At 42.4% G+C, this 24164-nt stretch overlaps 1 protein-coding gene across 1 annotated transcript; it reads right to left on the bottom strand.

Annotated features, from left to right (window-relative positions):
* Positions 1-9063: 9063 nt before the first annotated feature.
* Positions 9064-15273, bottom strand: APOLD1 (apolipoprotein L domain containing 1). Its single transcript, XM_043441037.1, has 2 exons — positions 15024-15273; positions 9064-12858 (listed from the first exon to the last, which is right to left on the bottom strand). Exons 1-2 carry the CDS (start codon positions 15024-15026, stop codon positions 12115-12117), a joined length of 747 nt encoding a protein of 248 aa, XP_043296972.1. The 5' UTR covers positions 15027-15273; the 3' UTR covers positions 9064-12114.
* Positions 15274-24164: the final 8891 nt, after the last annotated feature.

Below are 24164 nucleotides of genomic sequence, written 5' to 3'. Positions count from 1 at the left end.
ACGTCCTCTCAAACATCCACTGCTCCTCTTCCACTGTCACTTCCATGATTTCACTTCCTATTTCATGGGAAAATAAAGGAAACTTCAAGTTTTCCAGTACAAGTAACCACACCCATCTGATAACATGCCCTACCTTTCCTCTCATTGACAGGATGTATTTTTGGGGGGTTTTTGGTTGGTTTGTTGGTTGGTTGGGGCTTTTTTGTAATCAAAGGGCCCTAAAAGTGGGAGAAAGGCAGAAGGTCAGAGTGGCACAGTAGGGAAAGATTCAATTTATCACCTCAGGCATTGGAGAGGGTGGAAGGGGGTCACAAACCAAAGAATGCAGCAGCCTCTAGAAGGTAGAGAAGGCAAGAAAACAAATCCTCTCTGAGATCCTCCGGATAGAACAGCTACTTTATGTTAGCCCAGTGAGACCCACATTGGACTTCTGCCTGTAAGAAAATTAGTTTGTGTGTTCTTTTTTTTTTTTAGTTCTACCAGTTTATTGCTAGCAACCCATCTCCCTCCACCCTTGTGCACAGACGCTCAGTCATGTAACCCTATGGACTGTAGCCCGCCAGGCTCCTCTGTCCATGGGCTTTTCCAGGCAAGAATATTGGAGTGGGTTGCCAGTTCCTTCTCCTAGTTTGTGTTATTTTAAGCTGCTAAGCTTGCAATAACTTGTTACAGCAGCAATCCCAAACAAATACATACCATCTCACAAACCAGACATTTATTGTCTTTATGTCTGTGCTCCCTATCATCACTAGAATACAAAGTCAAGACATTTGACTGTTTTTGTCCACTACTCTATGCTCAGTTGGAGAAGGAAATGGCAACCTACTCCAGTATTCTTGCCTGGAAAATTCCATGGACAGAGGAACCTGGTGGGCTACAGTCCATGGGGTTGCAAAGAGTTGGATACAACTTCTCAACTGAGCACGCATGCATGCTAGGCTCAGTGCCTAGAAATAAACTTAGCAAATAGTTGGCAAATATCTCCCCAATAACTATTTTGTTGAATGGAGGAATATCCATGTGTCTGTAGTGTGTATGCACGGGGATGAGGAAGGACAGATGAAACAGCCACTGTGATATGGAAAGGCCATAGGCTTGTGTGTAAAGGATATCATAAACTAAATTGAGCTTCTGGAGCAGGTTATCACCCTGGGCCAAGATTGCTCATCCCTGGTGCGGACAGAAGAACAGCTTTCCAAGTATAAGGCAGTTGTGTAGTGACAAGGTTCAATCTGACGGTGCAAAGGAAAAACCTCTCTTGGCAGCTCTCGCACACAAATGTCCCCCAGTCCTGTTCTGAGAGGTAAATGTGGATCAGCAACTTAACAAAGCTTACAGAACTGATGATACAGGAGAGGAGGGACAGGGTACCCTGGATCACTCTAAAGTCTTCTCCTTTTTGGATAACACGCCTTTAAAAGGAGGCCTCCCAAGGGAGGAAGGCTATCAGAGGTCAGGAAGTTCATTGTCAGCACCATAGATTTATGATTCAGCTGCAGAATAGTGCTGACCTAAGCTGGGCATGCATTCTTTTTTTTTATGCCAACCACACAGGTTTAAGAGCCTATGAAAGTAAGACGTCAATTTCAACTATCTTTCCTCGCTGCTTCTGTTTCTCACCATCGAAGGTCCTGCAAACTGGTTGGTTGGTGTGTGGTGATCTCATTCTTCCCTCCTGGTCACTCAAAGCCAGAAAACCTGTAGTTTCATGGAGGACATTCCCCTATTCACTGCCCCATCCTGCTTATCACTGCTGCTCACCCTCTGCTTTCTACCTTCCTCCCACTCCCAAGCCTCCCCCCAGTCCCCACCACTGCCACCCTCAGACTTCTAGATCTGGCCCTTTTTGTAAAGTCCATGAACTACTTCATTATTTTTTCCATTAAAACCACAGGATTAAGTTCGTCTTAGCCCTTCACAACATCACCTTTCATAACCCACTGTTAAAATGAAACAAACATCACAGGAACACATCTCTGGGGTGTGTATTCAGAGTCTTCTACGAACTAAGTAGTCAACAATGTCAAAACTACAGAAAAGTTAGAAAGAGTCAAAGTCCTATTATTTGACCATCTGCATGTTTTTCTTTTTTCTTTATTGTCTGTTAAAAAGAAGGCGAATCTTTTCATGAAATATAAATAAATCTGAAACAAATGAAAGATAAAGTCATTTTCTTACACTATTTCACATTTTTACAACACCCCCTAAAACATTCAATATACTCTAAAATTCTTCTTAGGGGAAGAAAGTCTTAAATATAAATTAAATTGTCATTTAAAGGTTAGAAGGGCTTCCCTGCTGGCTCAGTGGTAAATAATCTGCCTTCCAATGCAGGTGACATGGGTTTGATCCCTGATTCCAGAAGATTCCACATGCCTTGGAGCAGCAAAGTCGGTGTTCCACCACTATTGAGCCTGTGCTCTTGAGAACAGGAGCCACAACTACTGAACCCATATGCTGCAACTACTGAAGCCCATGCACCCAAGAGCCCATGTTCCACAAAAAGAGAAGCTACCACAATGAGAAGCCGACACATTGCCAAGAAGAGTAGCCTTGGCTCACTGCAACTAGAGAAAGCCCACACAGCAACAGTGACCCAGCACTGGTAAAAATAAAATAAATAAATAAAATTTAAAAGGTTAGTAAAATTTTCTATATGGCTGCATCAATCTTAAGAAACCTGCTTCAGATTTTCCAAAGCTTCAAGCCCAGTCCTTCTCTAGTACTTTCCTTTCCTTTTTGGCCATGCCACGTAGCTTGCAGGATCTTGGTTCCCTGACCAGGGGTCAAACCTGGGCCATGGCAGTGGAAGCATGGAGTCCTAATCACTGGACCATCAGGGAATTCCCTCCAGTGATAACTAGATGATGGTAGGATGTGAATTGCCTGAGGTACTCAAACATCAAAGAAAGGTCCTTTGAGTAACAGAAAAACCAACAGAAATGCTTTCCTTAAAAGGTCTTGAAAATTAATAATAAATGGTTGTTGGGAAAAAAGAGTGAAAATCCAACAATAGTGTTCTCCATGCAAAATCTCAGGGAACTGTGTTAAAAACAAATCATTCAAAGACAAAGCATTATTATTTTGAGTAATTTTATTACTATTAGAATCTTATTCCTACACACACTTGTCTACTCACCCACAAGTGTCTAGCACTTTTAGTCCATAGCCACCATACAGAACTTCAGTACACACCCTTATCAGGAAGAAAACTGACAAGCAGTTTCAGTGATAGTTTCTATGGAATGACCACAAGAAGTTTCCTTTTCAGAGGTTTTTATGCAAGATCTGGAAAGGTCTATTGAACCAGTAATTACTTTATTCATGTCTGTGTGGTCTCTGCCCATACCTTCTGTCTCAGCATACCAGTTGTTAGCAAAATACTCTTATTAATCACATCTTTTTGTTTCAGGGGTTGTATTCACAAGAATCTTGCCATGTTTTGGACAATTGGGGCAGGATTACAAAATACCTATGCACAAATTTTTACAATCAGAGCTGAAGTTTCATAATTTTCAAATTGCGCCCATGTTGCTTTTAGCAAATACTGCTGCTGCTGCTAAGTCGCTTCAGTTGTGTCCGACTCTGTGCGACCCCATAGACAGCAACCCACCAGGCTCCGCCGTCCTGGGATTCTCCAGGCAAGAACACTGGAGTGGATTGCCATTTCCTTCTCCTAGCAAATACTAGCCATTTGAAAAACTATGTTCAAATTTCTTTTTAAATATATTTTATTATTTATTTGGGGTATTCCTGGTGGCTAAGGCAGTAAAGAATCTGCCTGCAATGCCAGAGACACAGGTTCGATCCCTGGGTAGGGAAGATCCCCAAGAGAAGAGAATGGCAACCCACTCTAGTATTCTTGCCTGGAGAATCCCATGGTTGTTTATTTATTTATTATTTGCCAAACCATGAGCCTTGTGGAATCTTAGTTTCCTGACCAGAAATTGAACCCAGGCCCTCTACAGTGAGAGCTCGGAGTCTTAACCACTGGACCACTGGGGAATTCCCCAAATTTCTTATTGATTAACCTACTGGCATCGTCAGGGTATCAGTCAGTTCAGTCGCTCAGTTGTGTCGACTCTTTGCGACCCCATCGACTGCAGCACGCCAGGCCTCCCTGTCCATCCCCAACTCCCAGAGCTTACTCAAACTCATATCCATCAAGTTGCTGATGCCATCCAACCATCTCATCCTCTGTCCTCCCCTTCTCCTCCAGCCTTCAATCTTTCCTAGCATCAGGCTCTTTTCAAATGAGTCAGTTCTTAGCATCAGGTGGCCAAAGTATTGGAGTTTCAGTATCAGCATCAGTCCTCCCAATGAATATTCAGGACTGATTTCCTTTCGAATGGACTGGTTGAATCTCCTTGCAGTCCAAGGGACTCTCAAGAGTCTTCTCCAACACCACAATTCAAAAGCAAGAATTCTTCAGCGCTCAGCTTCCTTTATAGTCCAACTCTCACATCCATACATGACCACTGGAAAAACCAGAGTATACCCCACCCAAATCGTCAGGGCCATAAAATCTAGAATCCTATCTGTATTGCTCACAAATGACAGTGGGAGTACAAGGTGAATACTCAATAAATGTTTTCTAAATGAATGAACCTGTCAGACTTGTAACTAATGTTGTCACTCTTGTGAGTTTTTATATTAGGAATAAACTTACTCTCAGAAGAACTAAGAGTATAACCCTGGAGTCAGGCTGCCGGGATTCAAATCCTGGGGCAGCCTTTGCTAGCTGTACAACCTCCCAGTTCTTTCTTTTCTTTATCTAATAATATGGGGTAATTGTAGTGCCTACCTCAAAAGATTTTTGTAAATGTGATAATGCACATCAAATTGTACTTAGGATACTACTTAGTAAATCTTCCACAAATTTTAACTATGATTATTATTTTCAAAAACCCACATTTTATAACTTTGTTATCTAAATGTCATTTAGTTGAGCATTTAGCAAAGTATTGTTCTTTAATGAAATTTTGACAATGCAGGTTTTTTGTTTTTATTTTATTGGAGTATAGTTGATTTACAATGTGGTATTAGTTTCGAGTGTACAGCAAAGTGATTCAGTTATACAGGTACATATATTCATTCTTTTCTAGATTCTTTTCTCATATAGGTTATCCCAGAATACTGAGGAGAGTTTCCTGTGCTCTACGGTAGGTCCCTGTTGGTTATCTATCTTATATACTGCAGTGTATGTTCATTCCAAGCTCCTGATTTATCCCTTCCCCACCACCACTGCCCCCGCCCCCCACCATGTTTCCCCTTTGGTAACAGTAAGATTGTTTTCAGTATCTGTGAGTTTGTTTCTGTTTTGTAAATAAGTTCAGAACAGTTTTATAATAAGGTCTTGTGTACACGCATGCTCAGTCGCTTCAGCTGTGTCTGACTCTGCGACCCCATGGACTGTAGCCCACCAGGCTCCTCTGTCCATGGGATTCTCCAGGCAAGAACACTGGAGTGGGTTGCCATGCCCTCTTCCAGGGGATCTTCCCCACCCAAGGATCGAACTCCCATCTCTTATGTCTCCTACAATGGCAGGTGGGTTCTTTACCACTAGCGCCACCTGGGAAGCCAAGTAACAAGGTCAGTTTTACTGAATGTCCCCATGTCAACCAGGGAAACTGGGAACAGAAATCTGGGGCCTAAAAGAAAGGTTTTAGATATCACTGCTAAGTCACTTCAGTTGTGTCCGACTCTGTGTGACCCCATAGACGGCAGCCCACCAGGCTCCCCCCTCCCTGGGATTCTCCAGGCAAGAACACTGGAGTGGGTTGCCATTTCCTTCTCCAATGCATGAAAGTGAAAAATGAAAGTGAAGTTGCTCAGTCGTGTCCAACTCTTAGCGACCCCACGGACTGCAGCCTACCAGGCTCCTCCATCCATGGGATTTTCCAGGCAAGAGTACTGGAGTGGGGTTTAGATATCACCGCTGCTAAGTCGCTTCAGTCGAGTCCGACTCTTTAGATATCACTACCCATCTCCAATTCCACTTACACCGAAGTTTCTCCCAATTACAGCTGTTTTGTTTAATTTAGCAACTGGATCCACACAAATGCTGGCACAAGTCCTGTTATGGGTGCCCTGTGCACTTGGGAGGCAGAAACCTCCGCCATGACTCACTGCTAAAGTTCTGGGGAAAATCAGGTTTCAGACCTGCCTGCCCTCCCACCCTGTGGGGTTACGTTGGAAACATTAATATAAACAGGAATAAACATCCCTCTCTGCCGGTGAGCTTCATATGGACAGGCTTTACCTGTGCAGGCAGGACCACGTCGCAGGGCCTGCTCTCCACCACCCAGTGCTAATGCCAGTAGGAGTCTGAGGATGCTGAAGGTCCCTGATATTCATTCCTGGGCCCTGAGGGCTTCATCAGCACATTTCCCCCTCTCCTACCAACTTGTTGTTTGCTAAGGGATTATTTCCAGATTTTAGGACTCACTCTTTGTCCTAGTCCAGACCACAGAAGGGTTTACTTTCCCACTTAGGAGTTTGCCAGGAGCAAAAAGTAACAACATCCCAACCCCCTGTCAACTCAACAAAGATTTATTGCAGTTAACTAAAAGGATACTTGTTATGACAGGAATACCGTATGCTTCAGCAAAGATAGAATCCAAGCTTATGGCTGGCCTTTGCAAACAGCCAGGATCCAACCTGCCAACACAGCCTTTTTTCTTTTTTTTGGTTGCACAGTCATTAACAGTGCAACATCCGGACCCAGAGATGTTTCCAAGGTGGGGCTTCAGGTTGGCACTCAGATAATGAGATTAGCTCCAGCAGTAGTTCTCAACAGACTGCAGCAACCACTATAGGCTCTTTGTTTGGACTGTTGGCCTCTCCAACCAATGTCCGTCCTCCTTTTTGTTAATTACAAACAGAAACCTAGGTATTTGGGGAACAGTTAGTTCTTAGCTAAAAGTACCACATTTCCCATCCTGCTTTGCACAATTAAGATTAGTGACTTGCCAGGTGAAGAACACTGGAGACTTCTGGGAAAGTTTTGCCATTCTAATGTAGAGGCTGTCTCTTGTCCTTCCCCTCTACCCCTCTCTAGTGTTTGGGTTTTCTGAAGCCTGATGTGGCTGTGAGAGCTGGACTGTAAAGAAAGCAGAGTGCCAAAGAATTAATGCCTTCTAACTGTGGTGCTAGTTCAGTTCAGTTCAGTCGCTCAGTCGTGTCCGACTCTTTGCAACCCCATGAATTGCAGCACTTCAGGCCTCCCTGTCCATCACCAACTCCCGGAGTTCACCCAAACCCATGTCCATTGAGTCAGTGATGTCATCCAACCATCTCATCTTCTGTCGTCCCCTTCTCCTCCTGCCCTCAATCTTTCCCAGCATCAGGGTCTTTTCAAATGAGTCAGCTCTTAGCATCAGGTGGCCAGAGTATTGAAGTTTCAGCTTCAACATCAGTCCTCCCAGTGAACACCCAGGACTGATCTCCTTTAGGATGGACTGGTTGGATCTCCTTGCAGTCCAAGGGACTCTCAAGAGTCTTCTCCAACACCACAGTTCAAAGCATCAATTCTTCGGCGCTCAGCTTTTTTTATAGTCCAACTCTCACATCCACACATGACCACTGGAAAAACCATAGCCTTGACTAGACAGATCTTTGTTGGCAAAGTAATGTCTCTGCTTTTTAATATGCTATCTAGTTTTGTCATAACTTTCCTTCCAAGGAGTAAGTGTCTTTTAAATTCATGGCTGCAATCACCATCTGCAGTGATTTTGGAGCCCAGAAAAATAAAATCAGCCACTCTTTCCACTGTTTCCCCATCTATTTGCCATGAAGTGATGGGACCAGATGCCATGATCTTAGTTTTCTAAATGTTGAGCTTTAAGCCAACTTTTTCACTCTCCTCTTTCACTTTCATCAAGAGGCTCTTTAGTTCTTTAGTGGTGCTAGAGAAAACACCTAAGAGTGCCTTGGGCAGCAAGGAGATCAAACCAGTCAATCTTAATAGAAATCAACCCTGAATATTCACTGGAAGAACTGATGCTGAAGCTCCAGTATTTTGGTCATCTGATGTAAACAGATGACTCATTGGAAAAGTCCCTGATGCTGGGACTTTTGAGTCCCAGATTGAGGGCAGAAGGAGAAAGAGGGTGTCAGAGGATGAGATGTCTGGATGGCATCACCAATGCAATGGACATGAACTTGGGCAAACTTCGGGAGGTGGGTAGAGACAGGGAGGCCTGGCATACTGCAGTCCATGGGGTCGCAAAGAGTTGGACACGACTGGGAGGCTGAACAACAAGCATTCTTTTCAATTACTTCTCAGGTTGTAGTTGTGTTCAAAGGTTTGAAACTGCTGGGAGTCTTATTTTTAGATAACAGAATTCCTGTACATGAATTGATTAATCTTTAAAAATTGATTTATACAGTTTTATGCTGAATATTCTAGGTAAAAATGATTAAACCTCTACCTTTTCTCAAAGTTACTAATTTATACACAGGCAAACATGAGATTAGGTAACTAATTAGAGGAAGATCAAGAAGTTTGAGTAAATCAACTCTACTTCAATAAAATTAAAAGATTAAGAATCATAAAAAAAATTTTGAAAAGAAAGAGAAATGGGCAGTGTATTTCAATAAAGGGAGAGGACTGATTTTGCTACAGTGGGGAAAAAAATGAGGAGGTTACAAGCTGCTGAATTAAATATATCCCATTTCTCTCTGCACAATACCTTTATCTCAGTGTCTCCATTCCTTCTACTTTCATTTCATACCAAGGCATCGACTGAGAAATATATATAGTTGACAAACTGCTTGACATATCTGATCTAGGGTGGCTTCTACATCACTCTTCTCTCTCTTTTTCCTCCCAGTAAATATTCTGGACACTGACATTTGCCACATTGGAAATGACAGGTACCTGAGGGCAAACGCATCAAAGTGATTAGGATCAGAATGTCTGTTAAGGATTATTTTTTTTAATAGAGTAGAATGTAGTTTTATTGAATCCTTGAGATGTAGAACCAAAAGAAACTCCTTTCTTGTGAAAGAAAACAATCCAAACAATTGTAAACCCCGGAAACCAACAGAAGCACTTAAACCTTCAATATGAACATGTTTATTTTTCCAACTCGGATATTGTTCTGAAGTACACTTGTAATCTAAATACCCCTTTCTCTCCTTCCCTTTACAACATACCATTTCAGTCTGTTTGTTTACAGAACAATGGCCTTAAGGAAAAAGCCTTATTCACATTCCCACAAAAGAAATAAATAAAATACTTGTCTCTAGGATCCATTTAACTAAACTTGACTTAAATCCTGGTATAGGCTTCCATCTCTATAACAGACACAAAAGAGGATGAATGATCTTTCACTATCAAAACAAACTCCTATTAATATAGCTAAACAGTTCATTAAATTATTCAAATACATTTACTATGCTCCTGTAATGTGCAAAGTACTGTTCCAAAGTAGACACCCTTCCTTAGATGTACAGTGGGCCACTAAATAATAATTTCAGGAGCTTAAGACATTGGTACAGTCAAAATACCCTAATGATATGAAATGGTCTCTGTTGCTGCTGCTTCCAAAAGTGCCCAGTTTATTTCTAAGGAACAGCTCAGGCCTTTGGAAGAATAATTCAAACTTAAGCTTTAATACTAGATGGGGTTAGGCAGTGATTGTACCTTCATAACATAATATAACCATATGAAGTACATTCTGGTGATCGAAAATGCTAGCATCTGTGCAAGGTAACCTAAGAAATTTGACACCATTTCTTTTAAAAAGGTATCAACTTCAAAATAAATCAGGATACAAATCAATTGCCATTTTAGGAAAAATAAAAATATAGAAACACCAACTCCTCTCCCCAGCTCTGAAATTACACTTCCTCTGACACACTGCCATCATTGGTAAGCATGGGGGTCAACTGGGCAAATTTAAATCACATTAGATAATTACATAATTTGACCTAGCTTGGGTATGTGTGTGATCCCAAAGACTTTTCAACATAGTTTTCAGCAATACAGTGGTAGCAATAAAAATTGAAGAAATTGTAAGTATTTTCTTAGAGACAGCTTACAGATTTCTTACAGATTCCAAAGTGAAAATATAACACATCACCATCATAACACAAGCTACTTTGTCACTCCTAAGACCCAATTTCGCAGGACATCAGGCTTCCTAGTGTTTCCTTCATACGCCTCTACTTGGGTTTTCTTTCCCCTGAACTAAATAGGGAGGGCCTTTCAGGTCAAGTGTTATCTGCTGGCAAGTTACCTTCAGGATAGATATGCTCACATCATTTCTATATTGACAAGTCAAGCCTCCCATTTATGAGGCTTAAATTCAGCTCCTGGTCTCTTTATTCAGAACTTCCCTCATTTACTTACAAAAAGAACACCCCCTCCCCCCCAAAAAAAAAAAATCCAAGAGGAAAAAAGAACTACCCTCATTTACTTAAAAGGATCATTCAAAACACTAGGGAAAAAATTTCCCTCTGAAGAAGATTTATTCAAGGAACACAATACTGTTTACAGCTCATGGCCCACCTTAGAAGGGCAAACTCAACTTAGTCTCCTGAAAAGAATCTCAGTAGTCTCCCATTTGGAAACTTGCTATTCCTATTATTTTCTAATGTGGTTAAATAAAATTAAATGTTAATAATAAACAGTAATTAAATAATAAACTTAAAATAAATAATAATAAAAAAAATGGTCTGGACGTTTTTAGAAAATGTAATAAAGGTCAATTTCCATTAAATTCACATTCCTTTCTGTACCAGTTTCTACAATGAGCAGGCAACACTGCCCTCTAACGGGCTGATTTTGTTATATCTCTTAGTTGACCTGGTGGGAACCTGCTCCAGGAAGCATTGACACAACGGCCCCCATGCACATTTTCTTTTACTTCTGGGACACAGTCTGTCCTTGACCGTCTGTGAATGACACTAAAGACGGAGCAGCCCCTAGAGAAGCTATAGATTTAGAGAACGCTCATCAGGGGATTGCAAACTAACACCCATTGCAATGGTGTTCAAATTTTAGCAGGCATCAAATTACCCCCAAGGACTTGTTTAAACACAGCTTGCTGAGCCCCACCTGTGTTGCTGACTCCTTAAGTCTAGAGCTGAGTCCAAGAACTGGCCTTTCTAACAAGTTCCCAGGTGATGCTACAAGCCCAGAGACCACTCTTTACCACCCAGACACTGTGCTTGGCTTTATCTTACTCAATACTTCCCAATAGGGTGAGGTTTTCGCATCTATTTTACAGACTAGGAAGCCAAATCTCACACAGAATAAACCCAGGACTAACTCAAAAGCGACTGATCCCTTCTTTCCAGTATGAAGTCAGTAAATGAAACTATTAACCATTTTCTCTTCCTTCATTTTCTTCCCCAAGGGGGCGGGACTTAGGTGAAGGTTTAGTGGATTTCCCCTCTCAGAGCACCTGGAGGTCTGGCTATGAAGTCACCTAGGAAGGTCCACTCCATCCCCAGGCTGGATCTGTGAGCAGGGTACGCTGACAGAGGAGGGGGCGCATATCAGTGGGAGGTGCCTCCCTTGGGTCCTGAACCCTCCTACACAGTTCAGAGAGTCTGATTAGCACTAGATTCTGGAGTTCTTCATACTCAGAAACTCTGCCAGAGAGGTTTTAAAGCTAGTGTCTCTTCTCAAGGGTGTTTTTCAGGACCTCAAAGCCTAGTGGGGCTTGGAGAGGACCCAGAGGGTAGGGATGTCTGCACCGCTCTCCAGCCTCGGCTCAAATCACCCGCCGAGGCAGAGACAGGCACGTTGCGCCGGGGCAGGGACAGGCATGTTGCAACAACTTTAAATCAGGAGTGCCCAAGGGCGTGAAGACTGAACGGTTATGATAAAAGATTAAATAGTTTTCAGGTCATATATCCCACCAGGATCAGGCAGGTAAAAGTCCCTAGCACTCAGCCCCTGGCAGGATGTCAGTGATGGGTAAGGAAGAGTTGGGAGAACACACCCCCACCCCCACCCCCCACCCCATCCTCGAATAGTTTTTCTCATCTTTTGCATTCAGCTCCTAGCCCAACTTGGTGTGTTCCTGAGGGAGATACAAATATGGAGCATCCCATGGGGATGGTTTTCTGGCTTCGGTCATTAGATGGGAAAAGATGTTCTCAGAAAAACTGCCCCCTGGGCCGGTCAGCGGAGATCTTGAGGTCGTGGCCGCGGCTGCTCTTCGTGTAGAGCTGGACTCTGAACTCCAGCCGCTCGCTGAGTTCGTCCAGCGCCCGAGTGCAGGACTCCAGGCTCTCGGCCAGTTTCTGAACCTTGGCCTTTAGCACGGCCTGGCTAACCCTGGTGGCCCCCTCGGCCCGCCTGGGCACGAGGAAGCCGCGGGAACCAAAGAAGACGATGAAGTATACCGAGTTGTAGAGCGCGATGGACGCGCTCCTCCCGCACTGCAGCAGCTGGCGGTCTCCGCCGCCCTGCCCGCGGCAGAAGAAGTCGAGGCAGCTCAGCATCTCGCGCATCTGGTCCTGGCAGGTGGCCGCGATCTCCTGCACGCGCCGCAGCTCCCGGGAGTTGCAGAAGATCAGGGCGAGGTCGGACGTGATGGTGACGGCCCCGCCGGCGGTGGCCACCCCCAGCCCTACGGCCGACGCCAGCAGCGAGACCCCCAGGGTGACGGGGCTGAGCGAGAGTCCCACGATGGCGGCCACAGCGCCCGCCGCGCTCAGCGAGCTGCCGGCCACGTTGGCCGCCAGGGAGCGCCGACGTAGGCGCTCTAGGCGCCGGGCCACCTCGCGCAGACTCAGTAGCTGGCCGTGCAGCCGGCCGCGGCGGTCCAGCAGCAAGCCCTGGAAGCGTCGCAGAGCATCCGCGCCCTGCAGCTCCCGGGCCGACGGCCTCTCCATGTCCTGCGGGGACGAGACACGCGGATAGCCCGAAGTTAGCGCAACAGCTACGGCCACCCAAGGGGAAACGGGTCATTTTCCAGTGAGTCATGTGTCAGGTTCTCAAAGACCCGTTCTGTCATCTGGGACAAGTCCTCCACTTCCCAGGACTTTAAATCCGAGTAAGCCAATAGGAATAATGCTCTCGTCCACTTTTCTCCCAGGGAATGTCAAGGATTGATTTTTTTTTTTAATCTGTTAAATAAGGGAGTGGTGCTATTAATATTTGGAGAAGAAATGACAACCCACTCCAGTATTCTTGCCTAGAGAATCCTGTGGACAGAGGAGCCTGGTGGGCTGCTGTCCACAGGGTCACAGAGTCGGACAGGACTGAAGCAATTTAGCATGCATGCATGCATTGGAGAAGGAAATGGCAACCCACTCCAGTATTCTCGCCTGGAGAATCCCAGGGACAGAGGAGCCTAGTGGGCTGCCATCTATGGGGTCACACAGAGTCGGACACGACCGAAGTGACTTAGCAGCAGCAGCAGCAGCTATTAATATTAGAAGTCTACTGCAATACTGAAGGGCTTCCCAGGGGCTAAGTGGTAAAGAATCAGCCTGCCAATGCAGGAGATGCAAGTTCGATACCTAGGTGGGGATGATCTCCTGGAGAAGGAAATGGCTACCCACTCCAGTATTCTTGCCTGGAGAATTCCATGGATGGAGGAGCCTGGCAGGCTACAATCCATGGGGTCAGAAAGAGCCGCCCAAGATTGAACAGGCACGGAATACTGAGCACTCATCTCTGCAAGATGACATGTGGCAAGCAATAGGTTGTATCCCTTTACAAAGTCCTTTCCTTACAAGAAGACTAAGATCTTAGGAGTTTTGCAATAGTTTTTTCCCCTCTCTGATGAGTGAAAAAGACAAATCACCAAAAACTCAAAAAGCATCTATCAAATGTAAGAAAATAATTTTTCTAAGTTAGATGCTCACCTGAAGCAACTCTTCTGCTTGTTATTTTTCCCAGCTCTTATCTTAGAATCAAGCCTAAGATTTCTTAGGCTTGTGCTATTTCTTCTAACTAGAGTTCATCAGGTCTTCATAAATCTTACTCTTTGATACATGCTTAATTAAAACTAAATTACACTAGCACCAGTTTGTGCACAACCTTATAAGTAAGAGTTTAAGGTGTTTACAGACCTCCTGAAGGCTGTCCATGGACCACTGTTCACTCTTCTCTGCCCCCCGTCCCACCAGATAAAGAAGCTTCAATTTAACCCAGCCCATCTTGGGTATCCTGTGTCATTTCACAGGGGGTTTCTGGCATTCTCTGTGTCATTCACAGCCTCCCCCTAAATCACCGATGTTGGAACACTAGTCTTATCCGTCCCCAGCCTCTACCCCTCCTGCCTGGCATCTGAATCTGATTTTTACATTTGTGTTGTCCCTCCTTTAGACATCTGTCATCTTTCTCCTGCTTGATTGTATGAGAGATCCTTCAACAACATGGGTTTGAACTACTCGGATCTACTTATATGTGGATTTATTTTCAATAAATACATACTACAGTAAAAAAAAAAAATACACTAGCACCAGTTTTTTCCTTTATGATGAAAGCGCCCTTTAAAAATGAGTAACAATTGAACAGAATTTTAAAAGGGACCACAATTTTTGTTGAACAGCTCACTGAGGGCTATCTGTACTGAGCTGAACGGAAGCCAATTGAAGATGACTAACAGAGAAAACTACATCCTGAGTAAAAGTACATCCTTTCTAGTTGCCAAAGATTTCTCCCTTCATAGCCATTGTACTTCTCATTATTAGGAACTTCTCAAAGGTGACAAAGCTATAGAAATCCAACACTTCACTACTGTGAGATATCAGGGCAGAAATTATTCTCATGTGGAAGGTGAGGAAATTGAAACACAGACAACTTCTATCTGCCGCTGATACTTCACAGAGCCCAGTGTAGAAGTCCACTGGTCTCTAGACTCCTAGATCTTAATTTTATTAGCATGCCTCCACAATTGTACCCACCACTGACAAACTGCCAGATAAAGACACCTCTGAGCAAAAAGGAGGCAACGTTTCTCAAAATGTATTACGGACCAAGGATACAACCCCAGTATTACCAGTCCAGTGGCTATTCTTTCAGATAGCATTCCTTTGGTCTCCCCACTTACCATTCACTTCTGGCTATCTCCAGGAAAGAAGAATCTGAGGCTGTTTCTGGATGAGCAAGCTTTATAGTTCCAGAGAGCCAATGACAGCCCTGGGAAAGCCTTGTCTTATTCTGAGAATTTGCCGTTTCCTGTCCTGGCCCCTGCTGCCTTCATCCAGAAGGATATGACATGGTGGAAAATGACCAGCCAGCCTCGCAGCACATCCCGTATTTAGGAAATGAACATTGTGTGTTCGCTTTCGCCCAAACGCAGGAAAAGAACCACAGGCTCTTCCCCAACTTAAAACAAGTGCTGTCATTGTCCCGGGGGGCATACTCTGCCTTCCCTTTCCTGAAAATAGCTAATGACGTTATCTGAGAGGACATCAAACGCACCCCAGGCTGACCAATTATAGTGTTTCTTGGGAGGCCACCAGTACACAACCACTTTTTAAAAAGAAAAAGGGAAGAGACTCTGTCTGATAGAGCCACTCACAGTCCACTCCTGTATTTTTTTTTAAAAAAAGCATCGTGAATCTGAGCGTTTGAAACACGTGATTCAGTAGGCGCGCAGCCTTCAGAATGCAGAGCCTCGCCCACAGGAAGTGCTGCGTGCAGTTTTGAGCATCTCCAGCTGCGGAGAAGCTCTTAGAGGTCTCAGAAAGGGCACATCTCGGGCCAAATGCGTCAGAAAAATCAGTGGGGTCAGGCTGCACGAGGAGCTAATTATACACTTTCAACAGCAGCGGGGATTCTGTTTCCTGGGTTTTCATGGGAAGCAACCACTGTAGCCCAGGCAATAGTTATATGAGTGCATTCTACCCCCACGGAGTGAAGCACCGGCTGAAGGGCAATATTCTGGATCATTCAGGAGAGGATGCTTTCTGGGACATTCAGACAGGTGTTTGCTGCTCAGCCAGGAAGACTCCTACCACAGGTTCCCAGATACGAATTATTGCCTCAACTCTCTGGTTCATCTGGAAAGCCTTAGCAACCACATCTTTCTTGAACACAAGTCCCCCACCTTTATAAGTAGACATTGTATTGAGGAACACAACCCAGGTTTTTGCTACTCACAGTCATGGGCCTTTTTGAACTTGCTTTTTCTGAATTTGACCCATGTCCAAAAATTCTGGTTACAGCTCCTCAAAGGATAAACATAACCCTCAGTCAGACACCTTCAGTGCCTGCCTCTGCTTTTGAGGTAAGAGGTGGGAAAATGTCTTCCACTGAACCCATAGGCATAAGTCATTCCAAATGGGATGTAAAGCAGGGTGAATTCGGCAGGCGGGCAGGCAGTGGGGGGGTGGGCGGCGGTGGTAGAGTAGGCAGGGAGTGAGACAGTGTACCCTGATTCTTCAATTCTCATTTGCTCCTCCACCTTCCCTGGACATATTCTTGTGTTTGGGGTTTTGTTGTTGTTTAGTCACTGAGTGGTAGCTGTGGTAAGCCAGGCTCCTCTGTCCATGGGATTCTCAGGCAGGAATACTGGAGTGGGTTGCCACTTCCTTTCCCAGGGGATCTTCCTGACCCAGGGATCGAACCCTCATCTCCTGCATTGGCAGGCAGATTCTTTACCACTGAGCCACCAGAGAAGCCCATGTTTGGGGTTTAGATGAACACAAATACATCTTGGTTTCATGAATGGGTGAATGTTGCTGGGATACAGAGAGGATCATCATCTTCAGAGCATCAATAATCATAGCACAGAACTAGGATGAAGAGGAGAAGGTCCAGGAGAATGGGCAGTACTGACCTCAGCCAGTGTCCAAGAATTTGTTTTTCTCTGTGTTATAAATCCATTTTTTTAAATGGAACAAAAAGAATTCATTCATTTGACAGTTTGGGTTTGTTGTAGTGTTACCGCCTATAAAAATCTGGTAGTTCACATAATTTCTAAAAATGGACACATGAACATAATACTTTTGACTCAGTATTTATTTACTTTCATATATTTAAGCACAATAAGATATTTGAGGAATAATTTAAGGTATTTTGATCAAAAGTATTATTGAGGCAGTTCCTTCAACATCTTGGGGACTGCACCCTCAAACTTCTTTTCTAAACTGTTCTCTGGGCACTTGTAACCCATCACCCTGGACACGTTACATTGAAAATGGTGACTGACCTTCAGATTAAACATGCAACCAGGGCTGTGAACCATTGCTGGAGAAGCTGTGAATTCTCTGAACCACTGGTTACAAGGCAGCAGAAACAGTATGGCTAGTAGATAGCAGTTTGTGAGTCAGGTGTTTATACAGTTAAGTTATTAACAACTCATTAGTCTGGGGCCCCTAGCTAAAATTATCACATTTTAAAAATAAGGTGATAACTATGTTCTGGGCCTCCCAGAGTTCTAGAAAGGTCTGGGCCACCTCTATTTTTTTTAAGGGTCTCAGTGAATTTTTTTTTTAAAGAAGAAATTTTATAAATGAGAAGGTCCTACTGTATAGCACAGAAAATTATCTTCAGTATACTATGAGAAACCAAAATGAAACAGAATATTTTTTAAAAGAATGTATATATAGGGCTGTCCCAAAAAGTTCATTTGAGTTTTTTCATAATATCCTACGGAAAAACTCAAACGAACTTTTTGGCCAACCCAGTATATGTATAACTGAATCACTTTGCTGTACAACAGAAATTTTTTAAATTAATTTTTATTGGAGTCTAATTGATTTATAATGTTGTGTTTGTTTATGATGTACAGGAAAGTAAATCAGTTATGCATATACATGTATCCACTCTTTTTTAGATTTTTTCCATATAGGGCATTACAGAGTATTGAGTAGAGTTTCCTGTGCTATAGAGTAGATCCTTATTAGTTATCTATTTTATATAGAGTAGTATGTATATGTTAGTCCCAGTCTCCCAATTTATCCCCCCTTCTTTCCCCTCTTGGTAACCATAAGTGTGTTTTCTACATCTGTGACTCTATTTCTGTTTTTGTAAATAAGTTCATTTGTACCCTTTTTTTAGATTCCACATACAAACAGTATCTATGATATTTCTCTATCTTACTTCACTCAGTATGACAGTCCATCCATGTGGCTGCAGCAGAAATGAACATAACACTGTAAATCAGCTATACTTCAATCAAAATAAAATAAATGAAAAGAAGACATTTTAAAATGAGATATAAAAATGTGTGGATTATTTCTTTTAATTGCCATATGACAGATCTTACAATGTCACTATTTCTCTATTCACAAGATAATCACTGATTTATAAAATAGTGCATTACACTGGCAGTGTGACACAAGTTTAGGGAGCTTACACTTGGTGCTCTGTGACAACCTAGAGGGGTGGGATGGGGTGGGCGGTTCAAGAGGGAGGGGACGTGTATACCTATGGTTGATTCATGTTGATGTATGGCAGAAACGAACACAATATTGTAAGCAATTATCCTCCAATTAAAAATAAATAAAATTTTTTGAATTTAGTATTTATTTATTTGGCTATGCTGAGTCTTAGTTGCAACACAAGGGATCTTCAATCTTCACTGCAGCATGCGGGACCTAGTTGCCTGACCAGGGATCTAATCTGGGCCCCTTGCATTGGAAACATGGAGTCTTACCCCTGGACCACCAGAGAAGTCCCCAGTGATGACGTTTTCTTTTAGCCTTTCTTGGTGAATCTCAGTGACTGTGCATAGAACCCTTTTTGAAGACAATATCAAAAGTATAAAATTGAGACAACTTGTGAATGTGAGATTTAGGCCAAAGGTTTTTCAGACTTTCCTTTGTACTAGGTCCTAATGTGTACAGTCATCCAAATAAACAAAGGTAAGTTAAAATAATACCACCACTGCCTGTGGATCTTTGCCCATTTTTTTGGTAAATTTCATGAGCATGTAAGTGCTATAGCACATAATTAGACTCAAATTACTTGCTGAATTTAAAGTATTTTGTTCTCTTAAAGAAGTGTCACTATTTTCATAATAACTTGATGAGAATTTAGCACTAAATTACAACCTGGTAGGAAATTTAGAGCCCTTATTTTGCAAACTTTCCACATATCCATGTTGGGAACTTCCCTAGTGGTCCAGTGGTTAAGAATCAGCCTTGCAAGGCAGGGGACATAGGTTTAATTCCTGGTCGAGGAACTAAGATTCCATGTGCTTCAGAGCAACTAAGTCATGCCACAATTAGAGAATCTGTGTGAGCAATGAAAGATACTGAAAGATCCCGTTTAACATAATGAAGATCCTGGGTGCAGCAATTAGACCTACACAGCCAAAAAATTTTTTTAATTTTTTTTTAATTAATAAAAAAGATATCTATGTTGCATGAGATCTAAACTATCAATGCCAGAAACTTATGGAATTGCACAGGAAAGAAAGTATTGAACTCCAGCCATTTTCAATTTCTGCAGATTAGCCTCTGATCTTTCATGTACACACACATCCTTAACCATTCGTGTTTAAACACTGGCCTGTGTTCTTTTCTCCACTTAACGTTCCTGCAGATACACACTTCTCCATGTTGACATAGTCCTCACCTCTGTCATTTTTAATAGCTCTATTATAATCCCATTGTTTGCTTAGTCATTTCCCTATTAGACACTTGGATCGCCTCCAGTTTTTTTCACTATTTTAACTAGAGTTACCGGGAACATCTGTGTAAATTTTCCCCCTTGGGATGATTTCTTTGGGGAGTATTCACAAACAGGAAAATACCAAGTAAAAGAGAATGAACATTTTCATGGTTTTTGTTGCATGTTGTTGTATTGCTTTCCAAAACACCAATTTATTGATATAATGTGATAAGCTTTGTAAGAATCCCAGCTGCAGGCTATGGGACTACTCAAAGACTACTTAATTTGTTCGGTTTATTTCAGCTCCACAAGCATGTATCAAATACCTGTGTGTGTCAGACACCGTGCTAAATTCTGAGAATAAAAAGCTGAGTAAGATACCATGCCTGCCATCCAGAATGAAGACAATCCACTGGAGAGAAAAATACAGAACAGATCATTTCAATTCTATGTGGAAAGTGCCAGAGGTGTGTGCACCAAAGAAGCCTAGAGTCCTACGAAGCACTAGGTATGACTTTCTAGAAGCACAGATATTGAGCTGAAACTTGAGAGTGGAACAGAAGTGGTTATTTGGACAAAAATTAGGAGGGAGAGGGGAGCAAGCTAAGGAAACATAATGGACAAAGGTGTGGTACCACATTTAGGGTGCTTTAGGCAGTTTTCTATGGCTGAGCATAAAGTGGGATGCTGTGGGTGACCAGGGATGAGGCTGAAGGGATACACAGGAGGCAAGTCACCTGAAATTTACTCATTTTGAGGGGATCAAACCATTTTACTGAGGGGCTTCAGGGGAGGGTTGAAAGGCTGGGAAGACAATGAGATCTGACATCTGTCTCCTGGCCAGGATCTCCCCAGCTTCACAGCCACTGAAGGTGGAATTTGGTACAGTGCATGGTGGGAGCTGGGGCTTCCCCGGTGACTCAGATGGTAAAGAATCTGCCTGCAATGCAAGAGACCCTGCATTCGATCCTTGGGTTGGGAAGATCCCCTGGGGAAGGGAATGGCAACCTACTCCAGTATTCTTGCCTGGAGAATTCCATGGACGGAGGGGCCTGACAAGCAATGCAGTTCATGGGGTTGCAAAGAGTTGAACACAACTGAGCTACTAACCCTTTCACTTTCAAGATGAGAGTTAAGCTAATTTTTGTCCAGATTAATCCCTTTTAAAATAGTAATATGCTTTTCTATAGATGAGTTATTGCTCTTTGTCTTTTTCTTTTCTTGATCTGTTACTGTTGTTTACATGTACTTCTAGAAACTATCCTATTTTACTCATCAATTTACCTTTTTAAATTCAAGATAATACAATTTTGAAAATCATTGCTTCATAGTAGCATTTTTATTTTTAGAGAGAGAATCTATCATAATCACGTTTTCCTGGAAAATTTTACTTGCTTGTTCTTCTGGACAAACCTGATAATGGGAGTTCTTCAACTGCTGTAGCCTCGCTAATATGATCAACTGAAGCCAATTTAAGTTTGTTCCACTTCCTCCTTCACAGGTGTGCACACTTGCACAGAACACCTGGGATCATGTGGGTGAAACATACATTACATCATTCATACAGAAGCATTGGCCTCACAGGCTCTATTATAGTATAACTTCTTTACCACATGCCTTTTCCTCTGGTGCCACAAAGACTAGAGCTGAGTCTACATCCCTTTGGTAACCATAAAGTTTCTCTTATCTCCCGGGACACCAGCAAACTATTACCTTGTTCTCTTCCTTTCCCAGGCTTAGTCATTTTCTCCCAAGTTCTCAGGCATACATAACAATCATTGCAACCTGGATCCTAACACCTGCTCGTTCTATATGTAGAGAGGCATAAGAAATCTTCAGGGCTCCCTTAATCTCAGATATTTGAATAGTTTCATTTTTAGCATGTGTCTTACAGGTGAGAGAATGTTAGATATTGGCCTCCTTTTTTAACTTTGCTTAAAGCCTATTTTTAATAAGAAGAATTCAGTCATTTCACATCAGACATTACAGTGAAGCAAGGGTGTATGTTCCTGTACTCTGAAAGTTGATTGTTTTTGTTCTAGTTATTTGCTTTTTAAAAAATAAATGGTTACTATAGAGGGTTTTCAACTTTATTTGCTTTTGAATCAGATGAGGAAATAACTTTTTGTAGTCTACTTTTCCCGCTAAAAATTTAGCACTTTAAAAATTATTTCTTGGACTTCCCTGGTGGTCCGGTGGCTAAGACTCTGTGCTCCCAATGCAGGAGACCCAGGTTCGATCCCTGGTCAGGGAACTAGATCGCGTATGCTGCAACAAATGATCCCGTGTGCTCCAAATAAGACTTAGTGAAGCCAAATAAATAAATAAAATATTATTACAATATTAAAAAAGCATTTCTGCCTTTACTTTCTTTTTTAAGTTAAAACTTTTATTTTGAGAAAAATATACATTCACATGTAAGGAAGAACACAGAGAAATTCACTGTATCCTTCACAGTTTCCCTTAATGGTAAAACCTTGCAAAACTATAGTAGCATATCACCAGAATCGATGTCAGTACAATCCACCCTTTTTTTTTTTTTTGAAATCTGAACAAAATCTGTCTTTTAGTCAATAGTACTGTATCACATGTTAATTTCCTGGATTTGTTTCTACAACATAGTATTTCTTTATATTCTCAGAATTAGATTAGAAGTTTCAAGCCTCACTCAGGTTTTTCTATGCTAAATAAAAGTTAAACCACCTTTGAAAAATAGGGAAAGCAGATTCTATAAGGTAGACCTCTGTGTATACAGGGATAACGTGGGGCTTGAATCCTGAGTCTGCATTTCCTGTGTGGTGTTAGGCAAATCAATAAACCTCTCTGAGACTAGAAAGTTTTCTTGATTAAATTAGAAAATGAACATTGAGTCCTTTTGAGACCTAGGAATTTGGGTACAAACATGAGTTATTGGTACCTTTTTCCAAACCAGTGACTATTTGTGATTTCTGATGACTTTTCAATAGTTCAACTGTTTAGACTTTATTATTCTGATAGTATATTATTTATCAGCTGATTTTTTTAATCAGCATATTACCATAGACTTTCTCTGGCTTTCTCAGAAATATTTGTATTTTTCAGCTATGGGGCCATCCAAAAGTGATTTTTAACTTATCAACTTATAGTGTTCTGGCCCTTTTTGCAACTGTCTTAGGTAGCTTGAGTAATCTTGTCTGGGAAAACCTATGGACAGAGGAGCCTGGTGGGTCCATGGGGAACCCAGTCCATGGGGTCACACAGAGTCTGACACGTCTGACTCGACTTAGCACACACACTCACAGATCAGAGAAAGTTTGTTTGCTGAGAAAAAAAAGAGAGAGAGACAAGACCTGAAAGGCAAACAGAAAGAAAGTCTAATTTTTATTTCTTGCCATCATTCTGTTCCATGCTGCTGCTACTAAGTCGCTTGAGTCATGTTCGACTCTGTGAGACCCCATAGACGGCAGCCCACCAGGCTCCCCCGTCCCTGGGATTCTCCAGGCGAGAACACTGGAGTGGGTTGCCATTTCCTTTTCCAATGCATGAAAGTGAAAAGTGAAAGTGAAGTCGCTCAGTCATGTCTGACTCTTAGCGACCCCATGAACTGCAGCCCATCAGGCTCCTCTGTCCATGGGATTTTCAGGCAAGAGTACCGGAGTAGGGGGGGCAGAATCATCCTATATCCTTAAGTTTTAACTCCCCTTTTATTATTCAAATGATCTTGATTTGCTTTCTGATCTTTGCAACAGAGAACTCAACTAACCAACACTACAGCATATAAATTTGACTCTTTAACATTAAAAAATAATAATAACAGATTTTTGGAGGTCTTTATGCAGTACCAGCCAGTTAAGATTCTGCCTGCAATGCAGGAGACCTGGGTTCCATCCCTGGGTTGGGAAGATTCCCTGGAGAAGAAAATGGCAACTCACTCCAGTATTCTTGCCTGGAGAATCCCATGGACAGAGGAGCCTGGCAGGCTACAGTCCATGGGGTTGAAAAAAGTTGGACAGGACTGAGTGACTAACACTTTCACTTTCACTTTAAGTGAATTAACTGTTTAAAAGCCATTTAGGGGTTCCTCTGCCTTTGCCTTCATCTTAGGCATAACAGCACTTTCTTTTCATGGAACAGGTACTTTATTTTCCTAATCACAAAAGAAATACTTCTTGTAATAAATTCACATAGTATAAGAACACAGAAAGTTAGGTTTTCCCTCTCCATTTGTTTTCACTCTCCAGAAGTAGCATCAAGGTTTACAGTTTCCTATGCAGTCTTCATAATGTTCACAATTATATAAATATGTGGTTATGATTTTCTTTTACAAAATAGCATTTCTGGATTGCTGGGCAACATTTTTTCCATTGAAAAAATGACATAAACATCGTGCTAGTCACTCCCTATCTCCATATATTAGTTTTTGCCCTTTCTCTCTGCCTGCTCTGTGCCCCAGCAGGTTGCCCCACTCACGTTCCATCACAGCTGACTGTGTCCAACCCAAGGGAGGTACCAGCAAGAGATGAGAGCCTAATGGGAAAGAAGTAAGTCAGAGTATTCCTTCCCTGCTTTTCCTTGCTTCTGCTTTTACAGTACAGGCAGGCCCTCCATACCCACAGGTTCCTCATCCCTGTGAATACAGAGAACCAGC

This window comes from Cervus canadensis, chromosome 21 (assembly GCF_019320065.1).
Source record: "Cervus canadensis isolate Bull #8, Minnesota chromosome 21, ASM1932006v1, whole genome shotgun sequence".
Lineage (NCBI taxonomy): Eukaryota > Metazoa > Chordata > Mammalia > Artiodactyla > Cervidae > Cervus > Cervus canadensis.
The sequence above is the reverse complement of the archived record's forward strand: the minus strand, read 5'-3'. Positions and strand labels throughout refer to the sequence as shown.